This window comes from Tasmannia lanceolata, unplaced genomic scaffold, assembly GCF_043159265.1.
Source record: "Tasmannia lanceolata isolate RefF3 unplaced genomic scaffold, GAP_Taslan_0.1 ptg000015l, whole genome shotgun sequence".
In the NCBI taxonomy this organism is placed as follows: Eukaryota; Viridiplantae; Streptophyta; class Magnoliopsida; order Canellales; family Winteraceae; genus Tasmannia; species Tasmannia lanceolata.
Window position 1 is genome coordinate 27729409 of NW_027518692.1, and position 20481 is coordinate 27749889.

Below are 20481 nucleotides of genomic sequence, written 5' to 3' on the forward strand. Positions count from 1 at the left end.
AAACTTCGGAAGGGAGAAATACTGGAGGAGCCTGCAAACAAGAGAGCTCGGATCGAAGAGCTTTGAAGATTCCTTTTCATGAAATTGTCATTTTAATTTCTTCAAATTTCATTGTAAATGGTTACTTTCATCCAATTGTTAACAAAGACTAATGTTTTGATTGTAACTACATTTTGACTATTGATCAATGGAATAGCATTTATGTCTTTCTCTTATCTTATTTGGTACAGAATACTTTATCTCAATGCTTATCGTTTTAATTTAGTATGTTAATTTCCAATACAGGATTCTAAAATCGAGCAAACATCGCTCCCTCAGGTGTCAGTCAACCTGCATGGTCTAGACAGTCAACCACGTCTAGACTCATTCGTCAATTTGAACCGTTAACCTTACCTGAACAATCTGCATCCTCTTTATCTGAATCATCTGAATCCCTAGAGTCTGTCCAAATGGCTGAACCCAATGATGCGCTAACTAAAATTCAAGAGATGATGGTGAATCTTACCCGGGATATGGCCTTTATGAAAGAGGAGATGGCCCAAATGAAAGCCCAGTCTAATGAAAAGGTCTCTACTTCTAGAGCACCTACGGTTCAACCCCCTCCCGCTATACCGGCAAATCCGAGCCCTGCAAATTTGAACCACCCTTTCATTTCACCAGTAGACGTCGACCTAGAGGAAGGGCAGTATGCTGAAGAATATTGCATTCCAGATGTGGCCCGATATAATAAAGAAAAATAGGTAGCTGATCAATTGGAGAAGCTGACAAAAGAAATGGAAAGCTTGAAGCATCAAGGCCCAAAGCAGTTCGATATATCTGAGCTGATAATGTCTCCGGGAGTCACCTTGCCCCCTAAATTCAAAACCCCCGATTACGACAAATATGATGGGACTGGATGTCCCCGGAATCATATGAGGTGGTTTATTGAGATGTCGCAGCAGTGTGGGCTATCTCCTGAGCAAATGGCCAGGGTCTTTCCAATGTCTCTTACTGGGGTGGCGAAGAAGTGGTTTCTACGTCGAAAGCCCGAAGAGGTGAAGACCTTACAAAGCATCTCCAACAAATTTGTAGAGCAGTTTTCTATGGAAGAGGGGATAGAGGTTACCAAAAGGGATCTCAAGCAGTTAAAGCAAGGTCCTCTGGAGACCTTTACCTTTTTCATCCGTCGTTGGCGTCGAAAGTCTGCCCAGCTAAGCGAGAGGCTATCAGAAGAAGATCAGATCAAGCTGGTGATCAAGGGTTTGTCGCCGCAGTATTTCCATTTTTTGTCCCCTCAGCATTACACCGATTTTGACCATCTAATTAAGACTGGGACGAGGACTGAGGATGCAATAGCTAAGGGTCTGAGGGCCAGGCTCCCATCAGAGATCAGGGAAGGAAAGAGACCCGTGGTCGCACAGAAAGAAGTTGACCACGTAAACTATGTTCGCCCGGAGGCCAGGACTGTAACAGAGGTGGCGAGACCAGCCCCAGCCCCAGTAGAACAAAAACCTCTGAGGCACTTTGATCCGCTCCCATACCCTTTACCTCTGATTCTGAAAAAGTTGATAAGGGATAAGAAAATCAGGCTACCTGAAATTAGGCCAGTACCTAACCCGTTACCCCCATATTGGAGAGCAGACCAGTATTGTGAATACCACAGAAATTCGGGTCACCTCACTGAAAGATGTCTGGCCTTAAAGCATGCGCTCCAGACTATGTTAGAGAACGGAAAGCTTGAGGTGGAAAGGCCCAATGTAACTCGGAATCCCCTTCCCAATCATCGTGCAATTCCTCCTCCTGCGACGAATGCCATTTTTGTCGAGGAGCCAGTTCTTGATCCATCCATTCTCATTTGTGCAATCACTCCTGATGAACCTTATATTCTAAGATTTGATCCTGAAGAGATCGAGGAGATGGAAAGAGAAAGGTCTTATGCCCTCTGGAGGGGGAGCACCAGCTTGGCAGAGGCGTCCTCTCCATATGTCCTTCGATGTGAAGATGTCGAGGCAGAAAAGGAAACGCCTTATGTTCTAAGGATGGGTGATTTTGAAGAAGAGGAGGTAATTGAAACTCCGTATGTTCTGAGAATGGATGCAGATGATTTGCTTCTGTTAGAAGATCAGTGTGACGAGCTTCGTCATGTTACCAGGGGTGGCCGTGTGTTCAAGCCCGCGGAATTGAGAGCAGAAAACCCTGTAGAAGCAGTAAGAGCAGCTGAGAATCAGGGGCAGAGTAGGCCGAGTGCAGATGAGGAAGAAGATAATCTGTTGAAGCAGCTGAAGAAGACCCAAGCAAACGTTTCCATTTGGGGCCTACTTATGTCTTCGTCTAAGCACAGGAAGGTTGTACTCAAGGAGTTGAATGCTGCTCAGGTGTCAACTGAGATCACTCCCGATGAGTTAGTAAGCCTAGTCGCGGTAACTAGGACTTCCAAGGTAATATCTTTCACGGACGATGATTTACCTCCTGAAGGGAGTGACCATGCCCGTTCACTCAAAATTACTGTGATCTGCAACAAGAAAAGGGTACCCGAAGTGCTAGTCGACAATGGGTCCGCTCTGAATATTTGTCCTCTAAGTACTGCAGCAACTTTGGGCTTCGGGCCCGGGGATTTCATTCCTTCTGAGCAGGGTATATTAGCGTATGATGGCACCCGGCGAGATGTCATCGGAACCCTGGCCACTGAAATCCAGATTGGAGGAGAAGACTTCGACATCGAATTTCAAGTATTGGACATTAAGGCTTCTTTCTTGCTGTTATTGGGTCGACCTTGGCTGCATAAGGTCGGAGTTATCCCTTCTACCCTTCATCAAAAGTTGAAGTTTGTTCATAACGGCAGGGTAGTGACTGTAAAGGGTGACCCGGACTTAGAGATTGGGCAGATTTCACAAGAGCTAGTAGTTGGGAAGGAAGCCGATGTCAGCTTGACAGGTTTTTCACTGGAGGTGTCGGTCATATCCATGAAAGAAGCCATGGGCGAGGAAGTTTTCTTCTTGACTAGCACCAACTCGAATGTAGTCAGGATGATCCGTAAACAAGGTTATATTCCGGGCGCAGGGCTGGGCAAATATCATCAAGGCCCTACTGAGTGGCCTGTGATCAGAACTTTCAATGGTCTCTTTGGCCTGGGATATGAGCCGACCGAGCAGGAGGTCAAGGAAATGAAAAGATACATGCTGAAATGGGCCGAGTGCCGCCGCCGGGGACTAGAATTGCCTATGGGATCAATCAGTCTGGTCAGAAATGGCATTTTCAGAAAAGAGGGGGCAGATTTTCCATTTTGCGGGTTTGCTGAGCCATGGACCGATGATGTGACAGGGCAGAGGTTTCCGGGTTTCGAAATATTCTTTAACCTGGAGTTATCAGAAGCGCCAATGAGTGTTCGGATTACTGAGGAAGCATCGGAAACTGATTGGGCCGATGTTTTAGAGCCGAGCTGTCTGAATGTCATGTTTCAGATTGAATATCCAGTGGTTGGCGGTGAGACCGAAGCGTCAGAGGTGGCAGTTGTAGGCAGAGATGCATTCATTCTGAACCCCGCAGAGTTAATCACCCCAGCCGAGGGACCCTTGACCAACTGGACCTCCCAGGTTTTACCTCGAGTAGTCTTTCAGTATAGTCCCGTTTCCTCAAAAGAGTCAGTAGTCTCTAAGTATACGTCTACTTCCCAGTCTGATATTGAGTTTGTTTATTCTAACGATTCTTTTGATGCAGGTACCGTAGAAGTTGGATCTGGTTCCGGAGTCGGTGACAAGTCTCTTTCTAATAAGGTCGAGTCCAAGAGTACTTTAGATGATGAGTTTATTTCTTCAACTGCACATATGCCAGCGTTGGTTGAGTTCAATGTTGAGTTGTCTGTTGAGTCTTTGAATACATCGTTAAAGTCCAATGCAATGCCTGCTGTGGGCTATTCCATTCTTGATGTAACCAATTCTATGAATGAAATGAAAGACTCTTTTACATACATTCCTGTTTCTGTTTCTCCTGTTTCCATTTCAAGTACTGAATCTGCTCTTAAAACTGATAATATTAATAATGATAATCAAGATTCCTTCTCTGATGAGGATGCCGACGAAACTCCCCTTGAAATCAAACATATGATTCAACAAGAGGAGAGTCGCCGAGCAAGACCGCTCGAAGAGGAAATTGAAACTGTAAATATTGGTGACGAAACCTTAATTCGGGAAATACGAATTGGCAAAACTTTATCTCCCGAAGAGCGTGAGGAATTAATCACTTTACTTAAGGAGTTCAAGGAGGTTTTTGCTTGGTCTTATGATGACATGCCGGGATTGAGCGAAGACATTGTCCAGCATCGATTGCCTCTAATCCCTGGCGCAAAGCCAAAGAAGCAAAAACTTCGAAAACTTAAAACAGAATGGGAGTTAAAAGTTCATGATGAAGTTAAAAAGCTATTGGAAGTAAAATTCATTCAAGTTGTTGAATATCCAGAATGGCTAGCGAATATAGTGCCGGTGCCCAAAAAGGACGGAAAGGTCAGGATGTGTGTGGACTTCAGGGACCTCAACAAAGCAAGCCCGAAGGACGATTTTCCGCTTCCGAACATTGATCTTCTGGTGGACAATACCGCTGGTCATGCTCTGTTATCTTTTATGGATGGGTTTTCAGGATATAATCAGATTAAGATGGCTCCAGAAGATATGATCAAGACAGCGTTTACTACTCAGTGGGGAACTTACTGTTACAGAGTAATGCCTTTTGGGTTGAAGAATGCAGGTGCTACTTATCAGAGAGCTGCAACTACTCTTCTTCATGATATGATCCACAAAGAAGTCGAGGTCTATGTAGATGATATGATCGTCAAGGGAAAGACTCGACCAGAGCATACTGTCGCTTTAAGAAAATTCTTTGAAAGAATCAGAAAGTATCAGCTTCGTCTAAACCCCAGCAAGTGTGTATTCGGGGTTACTTCAGGAAAGCTACTTGGATTCATGGTGAGTGAAAGGGGAATCGAAGTAGATCCTCAGAAAATCAAAGCGATTCAGGAGATGGAACCGCCGAGGACCGAAAAGCAGATCCGAGGTTTTCTCGGGAAAGTTCAGTATCTGAGACGGTTTATAGCTCACCTGACCATGACCTGTGAGCCTATTTTCAAGCTTCTGAAGAAGAATTCATCGAAGAAATGGACCGAAGAGTGCCAGGTGGCTTTTGAAAAGATTAAGCAGTGTTTATCCTTACCTCCTGTTTTATCCCCAGTCATCCTGGGTCAGCCATTATTGTTGTATTTGTCCATCACAGATACGGCGATGGGTTGTATGCTTGCTCAGCAAGATTCAGGGTCAAAGAAGGAAAGGCCAGTATACTACATCAGCAAGAAGATGCTAGAATACGAAGTGAAATATACAATCTTGGAGAAGACCTGTCTAGCATTAGTTTGGGCAACTCAGAGGCTCCGGCATTACTTGTTATCAAGTAAAGTACTTCTGCTTTCACGAATGGATCCGTTGAAGTATCTGTTTGAGAAGCCTGCTCTTACTGGAAGAACCGCAAGGTGGCTGTTATTGTTATCTGAGTTCGACATTACTTATGTCACTCAGAAGTCTGTTAAAGGGCGGGTCATTGCAGAACAGTTAGCTGATTCCCCTGTGGAAGAGAATGCATTCCTAAAGGTTGAATTTCCCGATGAAGAGATTATGGATGTTGAAGAAGATACTCCAAATACCAGATGGACAATGTATTTTGATGGTGCAGTCAATAACCAAGGTCAGGGAATAGGAGCAGTACTCGTATCACCTCAGAAGGAGTATATTCCTATATCTATCAAGTTGCAGTTTGAGTGCACCAACAACATGGCCGAGTATGAAGCTTGTATTGCCGGACTGGAGGCAGCCTTAGCTTTGCAGATTCAAGACATTGATGTGTTTGGAGATTCCATTTTGATCATTTGCCAGACTAATGGAAAATGGAAGACTCGGGAAGATAAATTGATCCCGTATAACGCATATCTCGAATCTTTGGTCCAGAAGTTCAGGAGCATTACGTTCACTCACTTGTACAGAACAAAGAATCATTTTGCTGATGCTTTGGCTACACTGGCTTCTATGTTAGACATTTCAGCAACAATGGAGGTCCAGCCACTTACAGTGCGACTGCAATGGGAACCAGCACATGTGAACGTTATCGAAATAGCAGCCAGGTGCCCAGATGGAAAGCCCTGGTATACAGACATCGGGAATCTCATATCTGGTGAAGGGCATCCACCTGAGGCTTCTGGAAAAGAGCGAAGAACCCTTCAGAAATTAGCTGCCAATTTTGTTATTTGTGGTGATCAGTTATATCGCAGATCCTTTGACGGAATCCAGCTTTTGTGTGTTGATGAAGACAAAGCAGTTGAGCTTATCGAGCAGACCCATGAGGGAGTTTGTGGACCTCATATGAATGGGAAAATGTTGTCAAGAAAGATTTTGAGACTTGGATTCTATTGGCCCACAATGGAAGCAGACTGCTTCGCATTTGTGAAGAAATGCCATAAGTGTCAAGTCTATGCAAATCTTATTCATGTACCTCCTTCGGAGTTGCACTCTATGACTTCTCCATGGCCGTTTTCAGTATGGGGAATTGACATAATTGGGAAGGTTCATCCGAAGTCTTCGAGCGGGCATGAATACATTCTGGTCGCAATTGATTACTTTACGAAATGGATTGAAGCCGCTTCATATGCTTCTATTACTTCGAATACAGTTGCAAAGTTCATCCGTGCCAACATTATTTGCAGATATGGAGTACCTCATGAGTTAATCTCAGATAATGGTTCTCACTTCAAGAAGAAAGTAGCGCACTTGTGTGAAGAGTTTAAAATAAAGCATCACAAGTCGTCTCCTTATAGGCCGCAGACGAATGGAGCCGTTGAAGCAGCAAATAAGAACATCAAGGTAATCATCAGCAAGATGACAGAAACTTATAAAGACTGGTCAAACAAGCTTCCTTATGCTTTGTGGGCTTACAGGACGTCGATCAGATCTTCTACAGGTGTCACTCCATATTCTTTAGTGTATGGAATGGAAGCAGTTTTGCCTGTTGAACTCAGAATCTCATCTCTAAGAGTGATGATAGAGGCAAGCTTGCCAGAATCTGAATGGGCGAAGGCCAGACATCAAGAACTGCAGATGATAGATGAGAAGAGGTTACGAGCTCTGTACCATATCCAGGGGTATCAAAGGCGGATTGAAAGGGCGTTCAATAAGAAGGTTCGTGTCCGAGATTTGAAGCCAGGGGATCTTGTCTTGAAGTCCTATAGGGCACCGGTATTTGATCCAAGAGGGAAGTTTCGTCCAAATTGGTCTGGTCCTTATATTGTCGATGAAGTCCTGCCAGGAAAAGCCGTAAGACTCCTCAATGAAAATGGAGAAAAATTAACAGAACCTACAAACCTGGATCAGTTAAAGAAATATTACGCCTAAAACACTGGAAGGCCATCTTTGGACGACTTGAGCCTGTTAAGCCAATAGCCCAGATTTCAAAAATGAAAACCCCTTTTTGCTAAACTCCTTTGAGCCAAAAGCAAAATCTCTTTATCAAACTTAAACCAGGGGCATCTTTTATGACTCTCGTCATAAAAGATATTAACCTCGAACTACGCGGGACCTGATTCCCATTTTCTTTGGGGATACGTAGGCAGTCTGGAGGATCCAGATTCGGTCTAATTGCTCACAACTTACCAAATGTTATCCTGTTTGAACCCGAGCCTACCTAAAAGTCCTTCTGGTGTTATTGGCCCAGGTTTGTAAAAAAAAAGAGAAAAGAAAAATGATGGAGTCTTGGACCCGCTAGACTGAAAACCCGCAAGGGCGTTCTAGGCAAAAGTTAGGGTCATTCACCCGCTAAGTTGAAAACCCGAAAGGGCGGCTTAGGCAAAAATCAGGGTGCTAAGCCTGCTGGATGGAAAAAGCTGCAAGGGCAGACAGTCCAGACAAAAATTAAGGCGTGCGGTCCGCTGAATCGAAACCCTAGAAGGGGCAATTCGGTATGGCAGTGATTTCACAGAGGATGGCTTTTGAAAGCCGATTGTGCTTCCATTTTGGGCATTACATCAGAGTCTGAGTAAGCGCCAGCATAATTTCTTTCGATACTTCTTCAAGTTAAAGTGGTTAAAGCTAAGTAATCCAAAGGAGGTAATAACCGTGACTGAAATACCGAAAAGAGGAATGAAACACTTTTAGATGCGGTATTCAAAAGATCCTAAGAGCGGTAGACTGTTACCACCTTAAACATTTATCAAATTAAGAAGCAGATTCAGTCTCTTTTAGAGTCTATGTAGTGCATTTGTCAAAGTTTTCGTCTGTCATTTGTCAAAGTCTCGTTTATCGTGTGTCAAAATCTTTCATTGTCAGGTCAAAGTCAGGTCTTTAAGGTCAACTTTAGCCTTTACTTCTCTTGAGGCTGGGGTGATAAGCTTTAAAAGTAAGAAGTTGCATCTCCTGCGGACAGAGCCGAACAGAGCCGAACAGAGCAGAGTTCAGAAGGGGCAACTTTTCAAGTTTATTCGGAATGTTATCACGAAGTGCAGGAGGAAGAATGCTTTGAGCAGAACCCATTTTCCTATATTTGTAAAAGCTTTGTAACCTCAAGCATTTCTTTGAAATGAAAGCCTTTCAGTTGAACCTTTGCGTTTGGCTCTCTTATGAATCTTGTAATGGAAATAAAATCATACTAGGGGCATCTTTTATGCCTTGGTTTCCCAAGTCATAAAAGACGTCGAACAAAACTTTAGAGTTGAGATGGCTATTCTTGTCAAATAAAGATAAGAGAAGCTCAAACATCCCTTTTCGAGCTAGGCTCCTTGATCAGTTTCTTCAGAAAAATCCAATCCTCGTTGGAATTTAAAATTGAGTTTTGCATTTTTCAAAATATAGGCTGAGTTTTGGTTTATTTGTTTAAAGGGGCCAATGCCCGCGAGATTTCGTCAAATACCTTTGAGTTATACCTGTGGTAAAGGTTATGATTTCCAGATCTATTCCAGCTATGCTATGTTTTAGCTATCTTTCCTCCCCTCTGATCTCTGGGAGGTTATGATAGGAGCGACCTAACCATCATTTTTTAGAATAAAAAGCTTGAGATAGCATCCTCTCCGGTCTTGAAAATTTGAGTCTTCTCAAATATTCTCTACCCGTCCTGTAATCCGGTATTGAAAGTTTGAGTGTTCTCAAACATTCTTTACCCGTTTTGAAATCCGGTATTGAAAATTTGAGTCTTCTCAAATATTCTCTACCCGTCTTGTAATCCGGTATCGAAAATTTGAGTCTTCTCAAATATTCTCTACCCGTCTTGTAATCCGGTATTGAAAGTTTGAGTCTTCTCAAACATTCTTTACCCGTTTGAAATCCGGTATTGAAAATTTGAGTCTTCTCAAATATTCTCTACCCGTCTTGTAATCCGGTATTGAAAGTTTGAGTCTTCTCAAACATTCTTTATCCGTTTTGAAATCCGGTATCGAAAATTTGAGTCTTCTCAAATATTCTCTACCCGTCTTGTAATCCGGTATTGAAAGTTTGAGTCTTCTCAAACATTCTTTACCCGTTTGAAATCCGGTATTGAAAATTTGAGTCTTCTCAAATATTCTCTACCCGTCTTGTAATCCGGTATTGAAAGTTTGAGTCTTCTCAAACATTCTTTACCCGTTTTGAAATCCGGTATTGAAAATTTGAGTCTTCTCAAATATTCTCTACCCGTCTTGTAATCCGGTATTGAAAGTTTGAGTCTTCTCAAACATTCTTTACCCGTTTTGAAATCCGGTATTGAAAATTTGAGTCTTCTCAAATATTCTCTACCCGTCTTGTAATCCGGTATTGAAAGTTTGAGTCTTCTCAAACATTCTTTACCCGTTTTGAAATCCGATATTGAAAATTTGAGTCTTCTCAAATATTCTCTACCCGTCTTGTAATCCGGTATCGAAAGTTTGAGTCTTCTCAAACATTCTTTACCCGTTTTGAAATCCGGTATTGAAACTTTGAGTCTTCTCAAACAATTCTTTACCCGTTTTGAATGATCTGGCTCTCGACTCCAGGATAAAAACTCGATGTATCTCTTTCGTCCTAGCTTTGCTATGTTATAGACTTTGTTTCTTCCTTCGACCTCTAACTTTGTTATGTCAGGTATTTTCTGGCTGTCGATTCCAGGATAAAAACTCGGTGGTAAAATGAAAACTCTTTGAGTGATTGGAATGATTTGTTTGTTTGTTTGGTTGGTGCTCTTTGAGCAATTGTTATGTTTACTTTGGCTTAGCCTGAAAAAAAAAAATAGTGTGTGTGTTTGTGTTTTTATAATCGTTCCTTCATCTTTGTTAAATAGTTTAGATAGTTGAGTCATGAGTATTAGAGAGAGACTATCTCATTGAGATGTCATGTTTGCCGAGTTAAGAGTCAATGAGAGGCCATTGCCTTATTTGCTTCTAAATTTTGATTTTTGTTGTCATGTATTTTACTGTTTTGCTTTTGCAAATATCGTTCTTAGAACCAAAAAAAAAAACAAAAAAAAAAAATAAAAATTGGTTTGCTTTGTTTTCGGGTCGATCAAAATGCGTTGTCTGTTCAGCTTTGCCATTCGCGTGTTACACACGCTCTGCCAAAGAGGGGCATCTGTAGACACCCCATTTTGATCGGACCCAAATTCGCTATGCTTGGGCAAAACCCCATCCAATCATCTCCGCCATGTTTCGCATTTTTTTCCGTTAAGTGTTGAGAGAGATTATTCATAAGAATCCGAGCAAAAGAGAATTTGGATCCGTTTGGTGGGCCCGCCTTGAGCATTTGTTTAGATTTGGATCAAACAGGGGGGCCCGCATATTGTTTTAGTGAAAAATGAGTTTTGAACTACTTCGATCCAACGCCTAAAGATGACCATCAAGAGAACGGTCAAAATCTCAGAGAAGTCGTTTTAACAACCAATTTTGTTACGATCATCAAGTTGAGTTATTCAGATAAGCCTACAGAAATGATTTAGAGGGGCGCAGCCAATCTACATTATGTTGCATCAAATGAACCAGTTCAGACCATTCTATCGAAATAATTTGGGTCCACATCTATTCCATGTTGAGGCCCACCAAACGATCCAAACCATTCTTGAAAATGATTTTTGAAGTTGTGGATCGTCAAATTGATGGTTGAAATTATTCTAATTAGAATTAATTTTGTGGCACAACTAATTTGCAATATGGATCATCCAAATGGATGGTTTAGATCATCCAATGGGAGAGACTCAGGGGGCCCACATTATGAGTGATCCAAGCCTATCACTTGATAGCCAATTATTTGAATGCTTCAGATCATCCCATAGAAGAGATTTTCGAGGGTGCAACCAACTTACATTTCAGCCCATCAATTGTACAGATCAGATCAGCCCATTGAAATAATTTAGGAGGACACAACCTGCCTAGGTTGGGACCCATCAATTGGATGGTCTGGATCGTCATAGAGGAATGATTTAAGGGGGCGCAATCCATATAGGCAATGGCATATTGCTTGGACGGTCTAGATCATATGGCAAATGATTTAAGAGAAGAAAAGGGTTGCTTGTACAAACACTTCATGGAGGGGTATTTTATTAATTAAAGCTAAATATAAAAAAAAAAAATTGAAAGAGGGCACACGGTTTTGAACATGGGAATGGGTGTGGTGTTGTTTAAAATAGCAATTTAAAAAAAAAGAAAAGAAAGAAAAGAGAAGCATGGTGATTGGAAAGGTAGTATTTTTCTTCTTCCCTTGCATGGAGCCATACGGTTTTCAATTTGAGAAATAGTATAATGATGAGTGCATGCTTAAAATATCAATTTTAAAATGATTGCATCACATTTGCTAAAATAAAAAATTGCTTTGCAAAATGTGGATGGCATCTTCTATACACTATTTAGGGAACAACTAATATTTTATGGAAAGAGGCTTTGATTCTTAATTGAACCTACCCTTAATTGAAGGAGGGAGGAGAGGGATAGAACACAAAAGAGAGAACTCATTCTCGTAGGGAGAAAACAGAGGAAAGGAGATAAAAACAAACAAAGGAATTCCCACTCCCTCCTACCTTAGAAAAATTTGATCCCCTTCCCACTTGCATATGGCCTAACTGGGCTCCCTTCCATTCCTTAGCATAGCCCGAAACCCACTATCTCAACCGATATCCATTAAACCCTCTACCACCATCTCTTCCACCTTCATCTCTAACACCAAAACCCTCTTCTTCTACTTTATTCCATAACAGCCACCTGAGCTACCCTCTAATTTGGAAATCTGCCCCAACCCATAACCGTGCCTCTTCTTCTTCTACTTCCGACTCCTACCTCCGGTCCTCCACCATTTTGTCATCACTAGGGGGCTGATTGAATCCGGCAAAAAATTCACAACCCGATCTAACTCCGGCGAGACTCCGTGCATCTGGTAATCTCTATTCACAGCGACTACTTCATCGTTTAGTCTGCTGCACATATTGGGGTATGTAGGGTACTTGTGCATGAGTTATTCTCATATGTATGGACTGTTTATAACAGATTTCTGCTGCATGTACTGGTTTGTAGGGTACTTGTGCATTATTTGTTCTCATACGTGTGAACTGTGTATAGCAGATCTATAGGGAGGACTAGTTGTTTGCACATCATTTCAGCTCCTATTTCTGTGTATAAAAATCAGTTTATTCACTTCATTTCAGCCCCATTGTTTTAGCACAATTCTGTCCATGGTTCCCCTCCCGAATCAGTCCCAGTTCTTTCACAACCCGGTCCATGTTGCTGCCCCAGGTTTGCACCCTATTGCTACCTCCGTTTCAGCACAGATTCACCTCTATTTCAGCCCCATTGCTGCCCTTGTTTTAGCATAAATGCTGTCCATACTGCTGCTCCCTGTTTCAGCACAGTTTTCACCCATGATTCACCCCATTTTTAAGCGCATCTCTGCCCCAATTTGAGGCACGATTCTGCCCACAGTTCGGTCCATGCTGCTGTCCCAGTTTTGGCACAAATCTGTCCCTATATTCAGCCATGTTTAGCACAAAAATCTGTTCACAACTCACCCTTGTTTTAGCACAAATTATGTCCCCACTTCAGTCCATGTTGCTGCCCTTGTTTTGGGATAAATTCATTCCATGTTGCTGTCCCAGTTTTGGCACAAATCTGTCCCATAGTTCAGCCTCGGTTTTATGCACATTCCTAAACACATTTCAACCCCTGTCTTAAGCACTATTTAGCCCATCAACCAAACTCATCTCATTTTATTCCACCAATTCAGTTTTATGTCCAAGGGGTGAATAAGTCACTGGTAATGCATTCGTTTACATATTTAGTTTACTACACTGGTGTAAGGGCTGTTTGTTAACCTACTGGAAGTTCGTTTTTATTGTGTTTGAAAGGAAAACTGTTATCGTTCATCTTCATTATCTTAAACTGACAAGTACTGTATCTCCTTTCCATTGTGCTTGAACTGAAAATCAAAATCAAGGTCGGTCCATCTAGAAACTTATATTGTGCCTGTCCTTGAGTGATTCACTTTGTGATTTCCACGGTGTTGTCAAATGAGTTTTGGTCCTATGCTTTGCCTTTAATTGAGAATTGTGGAATGGTTTTGCATGCATTTAGGAATTCATTTTTCTCAGTGGCTAATGTATGTATGTCTGTGTGTGGAACCAGATCCGGGACGGGCGTGAGGGGACGGGCCCCCGCGCGAGTCTCTCTAGATCGTCCACGTGAAGGAGAGCCCCACCAAGGAACTCTCGAAAGAGTGCCCCTCACAGCATGAGCGGCGATGTAAAGTGAGATACCTCTCGATTCGGGGACTAGCCCAGATTCGAGGCGTACCTTAAACAAAGAAGAGTCGCCATCCAAGGAAGTGGGCCCTGGATCCCATGCTGTGCTCTGTTGCAACGGATAACCAGAGATATAAAATAGGGTTCGTGCCTGATGACGAATGGGGAAGGGATTAGGCGCCCCCAATTCGCCCAAGTGCTAGCACCTGGTCTCTTATGCCATTTATTATTAATTTTGAAGAGTTTTGGGCGAAAATCATGCGAAATGGGAACGAATATCTCCGAGATTACGTCTAGCTAATCATGCATGTCTCGGAGATGAATAAGAAGCACACACAAAAGAAATGAAAGATATGTCGCCTAAGAATAGCTAGGTTATGAGTGCCATGCCTAATTGGTGTCTAAGTTCTGGTGGACAAGCACATGCATGTTACAGCTAAAGGTATAGGATCTGTACATAAAAATAAGAAAACACAGCATAACACACAACACGACACGACTCGACACACGACCCGACACGACAAACCCTAGACTCTAATGCAATACTTGACTCGGACCAGGATGGCCATCCATCCTAGCTGCACTACGTATCCCGGCCTCGGGAAGAATCAGAGCCAACGTAGTTCGGCGTCCTATGCTAAACCACAATGCCTAAACCTCTAGGACCGCTATCCTAGACTCGATCAACTAGACTCGACTAGTTTTTAAAGCTTTTTGTGCGATTGCTTAAATTCAAGTGGATTGTAATTTTTAGGACTCTCTATATGTCCTAACTAATGCAAGTTGATTAGCCTTAAGCTAATGCAGGTGGGCCCTACATCCTATGTGTATCTAGGCTGTGCATTCTAAGGAAAACCATGGGTTGACTATATGCTTCCTAGTCTAGCCATCGGTTCGACTAAATGTCTAACCGATCGACTTGAGGCCTCCTAACTCTAGGGACACTCACACGACAGGACACACCATATCAATACAAATCAGGACCGACTCCTAACTCTAAAACACCCTAAATATCTAGGACAGACTCCTAACTCTAGGGGAAGATCTTTTTGAAAAGGTTTTGAAGTTTTTTGTATTTTTTGGAGGTTTTGAAGTTATGAAAAATGGTGAAAGTTGTGAGAAATATTTACAAAAAATGGTGGCTGAAAATGGTGAAAGGGTGTAAAAATGGTGTCTAAAAATGGTGACTGAACTCACGGTGCCAGCAGCACGCCTGAGCTGCCTACGTACCCCTCAGCTAGGGATCAAGCCATCCGTAGTTCGGAACAGAATTCCTAACTACTCTGCACATAACTCAAGATTTTTTGAGATTTTGATTTTTAAAATGTTTTTGGATTTTGAATTGTTTTTGAGATGTTTTTGAATTTTCAAGTGTTTTTGGAATGTTTTTGTTGTTTTCAAGTATTTTTGAAATGTTTTTGTTGTTTTTTGACACCAGAGAATAAAATCCTATCATCATAAGGGTAGGGAGACTTCTGGAATCCCGCAAAGGTTGGATAGCATCCTATGCTTTGCGGGGGAACGAACAGGAAAATAACTCGGCAAGGGTTGGACAGCATCCTATACCTTGCAGGAGCGGGTAAAGATCACGACTTGATGAGAGGATGGACAGAATCCTAACCCCTATGATGATAGGAAAAACTCCTGGACTGACTGAAGGACTGACTCCTGTGCTGAAGACTGTTATAATTACTATTCACAACTACTATTCACAACTACTATTCAAAGCTACTATTCAAAGCTACTATTCAAAGCTACTATTCAAAGCTACTATTCAAAGCTACTATTCAAAGCTACTATTCAAAGCTACTATTCAAAAGTACTATTCAAAAGTACTATTCAAAAGTACTATTCAAAAGTACTATTCAAAAGTACTATTCAAAAGTACTATTCAAAAGTACTATTCAAAAGTACTATTCAAAAGTACTATTCAAAAGTACTATTCAAAAGTACTATTCACAGTAGGACCTACCAAGTACTATTCATACATCGGCGGGCCCCACACAAACGGGCCCCACATCGGCGGGCCCCACATCAGCGGGCCCCACATCAGCGGGCCCCACATCGGCGGGCTCCACACAGCGGGTCCCACATCAGCGGGCCCCACACAAACGGGTCCCACATCGGTAATTGGAAACGAAATAACAATTAAATATTCCACCGAAAGAAAAATAATAATACTTAATTAATAGTAATCATCGCGGTCAAAAAAATTAATAATTTAATAATATTAATAACCGACAAAAATAATAATTTAAATAAAATAATCATTACGGTCAAAAAACAATAATTAATCACCGACAAAATTAATAATTTAATAATATTAATCGACGAAAATAATGATTTAATAATATTAATCGACCTGGTACTGTTCACGCAACCTTTACTATTCACGAAAATAAAAATTTAATCCTATTACTATTCAAACAGCTGTTACTATTCTCGATAATTTAATATTAATAATCAACGAACAGTCAAACATGCAATGATGAAACGACAAAAAAAAATTAAAAATAAATAAATAAATAAACATAAAAAATGAAAATACCTGAGCGTAAGGGTGGCCGGAGTTGGGGCCGGATTCCGGCACAGCCGGTCGGAGGTGGTGATGATCGGACTCCGACGAAATTTCTGTCGGAGAAGAAGATCCTTCTCTCTCTCTCTCTTTTCTCTCTGCAGATCTCTCCTTCTTTCTTTTTTTTTTTCTTTTTTTAAAAATAAAATAAAAAAATAAAATAAAATAAAATGAAGAAGAAGAAGTTGGAAGTGGGGTGGAGGAGATGGTGGTAGGGCTGGAAATGGCCGAATAGTGGTGGTTTGGGTTTTGCAGAGGAGAAAAGGGGAAAATGAAGGAGAAGGTGGAGATGGTTCGACGGTGGTGATCGGATTCCGGCAAGCTTGCCGGAATCAATGGAGGTGGTGGCTGTTGGTGGTTCTGATTGGGTGAAAGCTCGATCGGAGGTGGTGATGAGGGAAAATATGGGCGGCTCCGGTGGGATGTGGTCGGAGGAGTTGGGTTGCAGAAATAGGATGGAGGCAAAGATGAGGTGGTGGCCGATCCGATCGGAGCTCCGGCACCGTTGCCGGAGGAGAAGCTCTCTCTCTCTATCTTTTTTTGTCTTTTACCAATGAGCTCTCCCCCTTTTGTTTTTTGATTTTTTTTTATATAGGTTAAAATAACCTGTTGATATCCGCACCCCCATTTGATGGGCGCACAAAAATGATAAGGCGCGCCCGTAACCTTTGTCCCATTCGGTCCAGGTTCGGCCCCACCCAGGATAAATCACCCCCCTTCTGCGCATTTACACCACAGCACCGTCTTAGCTCGTTTGCTAGGCAAACGCGATCGGATTTCGACGAAATTTTGCGGGGACCTAGCTGGGACCCAAAGCTAGCCTAGGGTTAAGTTTGGGACCCTAACTCATTGATTTGATGGGGATTTTTGCAAAACTGGAAGGGTTTAGGGCACGGTCAAAATGGGGTGTCTACAGATGCCCCTCTTTGGCAGAGCGCGCTTGTCGCGCGAATGTCAAAGCTGAACAGACAACACATTTTGACTGGCCCAAGATTTCGAACAGAAGGGATGCAAAAGGGTGGCGAGATGGATCGACGAGACACATTCTCATCGAGAAGGAATGATAAGATGAATTGACGAGACAGAATCTCGAAAAGAAAACTGAGATGGACTCTCAAGTGGTAATGAGACAGACTCTCACACAATGCAAAATGGAATGATTAGACAGCATCTATTTAAGCCATTCAGGGATTTGGAGATTGTAAAGCGGAATGATTAGACAATATCATGATCAAACCTAAATTTGGATCTGGGACAAGCGAAATGATTAGACAGCATCTTGATCATTCCTGAATTGGGATCTGAGAAGACAGCATCTTAACAGATGAACACAGCGGAATGATTAGACAGCATCATGATCAAACCTGGATTGAGATTTTGAGAAGACAGCATCTTGACAGACGAACGTTGCGGAATGATTAGACAGTTATCATGATCAAACCTGGGATCTGAGAAGACAGCATCTCGACAGATGAACGAAGCGGAATGATTAGACAGTTATCATGATCAAACCTGGATTGAGATCTGAGAAGACAGCATCTTGACAGACGAACGTTGCGGAATGATTAGACAGTTATCATGATCAAACCTGAATTGGGATCTGAGAAGACAGCATCTTGACAGATGAACGAAGCGGAATGATTAGACAGTTATCATGATCAAACCTGGGATCTGAGAAGACAGCATCTTGACAGATGAACGAAGCGGAATGATTAGACAGTTATCATGATCAAACCGGGATTGAGATCTGAGAAGACAGCATCTTGACAGACGAACGTTGCGGAATGATTAGACAGTTATCATGATCAAACCTGAATTGGGATCTGAGAAGACAGCATCTTGACAGATGAACGAAGCGGAATGATTAGACAGTTATCATGATCAAACCTGGGATCTGAGAAGACAGCATCTTGACAGATGAACGAAGCGGAATGATTAGACAGTTATCATGATCAAACCGGGATTGAGATCTGAGAAGACAGCATCTTGACAGACGAACGTTGCGGAATGATTAGACAGTTATCATGATCAAACCTGAATTGGGATCTGAGAAGACAGCATCTTGACAGATGAACGAAGCGGAATGATTAGACAGTTATCATGATCAAACCTGGGATCTGAGAAGACAGCATCTTGACAGATGAACGAAGCGGAATGATTAGACAGTTATCATGATCAAACCGGGATTGAGATCTGAGAAGACAGCATCTTGACAGACGAACGTTGCGGAATGATTAGACAGTTATCATGATCAAACCTGAGATCTGAGAAGACAGCATCTTGACAGATGAACGAAGCGGAATGATTAGACAGTTATCATGATCAAACCGGGATTGAGATCTGAGAAGACAGCATCTTGACAGACGAACGTTGCGGAATGATTAGACAGTTATCATGATCAAACCTGAATTGGGATCTGAGAAGACAGCATCTTGACAGATGAATATAGCGGAATGATTAGACAGCATCATGATCAAACCTAAATTGGGATCTGAGAAGACAGCATCTTGACAGATGAACACAGCGGAATGATTAGACAGCATCATGATCAAACCTAAATTGGGATCTGAGAAGACAGGATCTTGACAGATGAACACAGCGGAATGATTAGACAGCATCATGATCAAACCGAAATTGGGATCTGAAAAGACAGCATCTTGACAGATGAACATAGCGGAATGATTAGACAGCATCATGATCAAACCTGAATCGGGATCTGAGAAGACAGCATCTTGACAGATGAATATAGCGGAATGATTAGACAGCATCATGATCAAACCTGAATCGGGATCTGAAAAGACAGCATCTTGACAGATGAACACAGCGGAATGATTAGACAGCATCATGATCAAACCTGAATCGGGATCTGAAAAGACAGCATCTTGACAGATTGACAACAGCGGAATGGGTGCTCTAAGGGAGACTTTAGTGAGGTGCTCTCAGGGAGACTTTGGTTGGGTGCTCTCAGGGAGACTTTGGTGAGGTGCTCTCAGGGAGACTTTAGTGAGGTGCTCTCAGGGAGACTTTGGTTGAATGCTCTCAGGGAGACTTTGGGTGGGTGCTCTCAGGGAGACTTTGGGTGGGTGCTCTCAGGGAGACTTTAGTGAGGTGCTCTCAGGGAGACTTTGGTGAGGTGCTCTCAGGGAGACTTTAGTGCGGGTGCTCTCAGGGAGACTTTGGTTGGGTGCTCTCAGGGAGACTTTGGTGAGGTGCTCTCAGGGAGACTTTAGTGAGGTGCTCTCAGGGAGACTTTAGTGAGGTGCTCTCAGGGAGACTTTGGTTGGGTGCTCTCAGGGAGACTTTAGTGAGGTGCTCTCAGGGAGACTTTGGTGAGGTGCTCTCAGGGAGACTTTAGTGAGGTGCTCTCAGGGAGACTTTAGTGAGGTGCTCTCAGGGAGACTTTAGTTAGGTGCTCTCAGGGAGACTTTGGTTGGATGCTCTCAGGGAGACTTTAGTGCGGTGCTCTCAGGGAGACTTTAGTTGGGTGCTCTCAGGGAGACTTTGGTTGGGTGCTCTCAGGGAGACTTTAGTTGGGTGCTCTCAGGGAGACTTTGGTTGGATGCTCTCAGGGAGACTTTAGTGCGGTGCTCTCAGGGAGACTTTAGTTGGGTGCTCTCAGGGAGACTTTGGTTGGGTGCTCTCAGGGAGACTTTAGTGAGGTGCTCTCAGGGAGACTTTGGTTGGATGCTCTCAGGGAGACTTTAGTTGGGTGCTCTCAGGGAGACTTTAGTGAGGTGCTCTCAGGGAGACTTTGGTTGAATGCTCTCAGGGAGACTTTGGGTGGGTGCTCTCAGGGAGACTTTAGTGAGGAGCTCTCAGGGAGACTTTGGTGAGGTGCTCTCAGGGAGACTTTAGTGCGGGTGCTCTCAGGGAGACTTTGGTTGGGTGCTCTCAGGGAGACTTTAGTGAGGTGCTCTCAGGGAGACTTACACGGATGATGCCTCAGGGGTCTTACATAGATGGGATGCCTCAGGGGTCTTACATAGATGATGCCTCAGGGGTCTTACACAGATGGGATGCCTCAGGGGTCTTACACGGATAGGATGCCTCAGGGGTCTTACACAGATGATGCCTCAGGGGTCTTACACAGATGGGATGCCTCAGGGGTCTTACACGGATGGGATGCCTCAGGGGTCTTACACAGATGATGCCTCAGGGGTCTTACACAGATGGGATGCCTC

The 20481-nt window shown here is 42.8% G+C and overlaps 1 protein-coding gene across 1 annotated transcript; it reads left to right on the forward strand.

Annotated features, from left to right (window-relative positions):
* Positions 1-773: 773 nt before the first annotated feature.
* On the forward strand, positions 774-3705 carry LOC143891907 (uncharacterized). The gene is made up of 2 exons (XM_077396404.1): positions 774-3572; positions 3697-3705. Exons 1-2 carry the CDS (start codon positions 774-776, stop codon positions 3703-3705), a joined length of 2808 nt encoding a protein of 935 aa, XP_077252519.1.
* Positions 3706-20481: the final 16776 nt, after the last annotated feature.

What these genes read in the sequence shown, in the direction of transcription:
- LOC143891907 (XM_077396404.1), top strand. Translation starts at nt 774, where the DNA reads ATGGAAAGCTTGAAGCATCAAGGCCCAAAGCAGTTCGATATATCTGAG.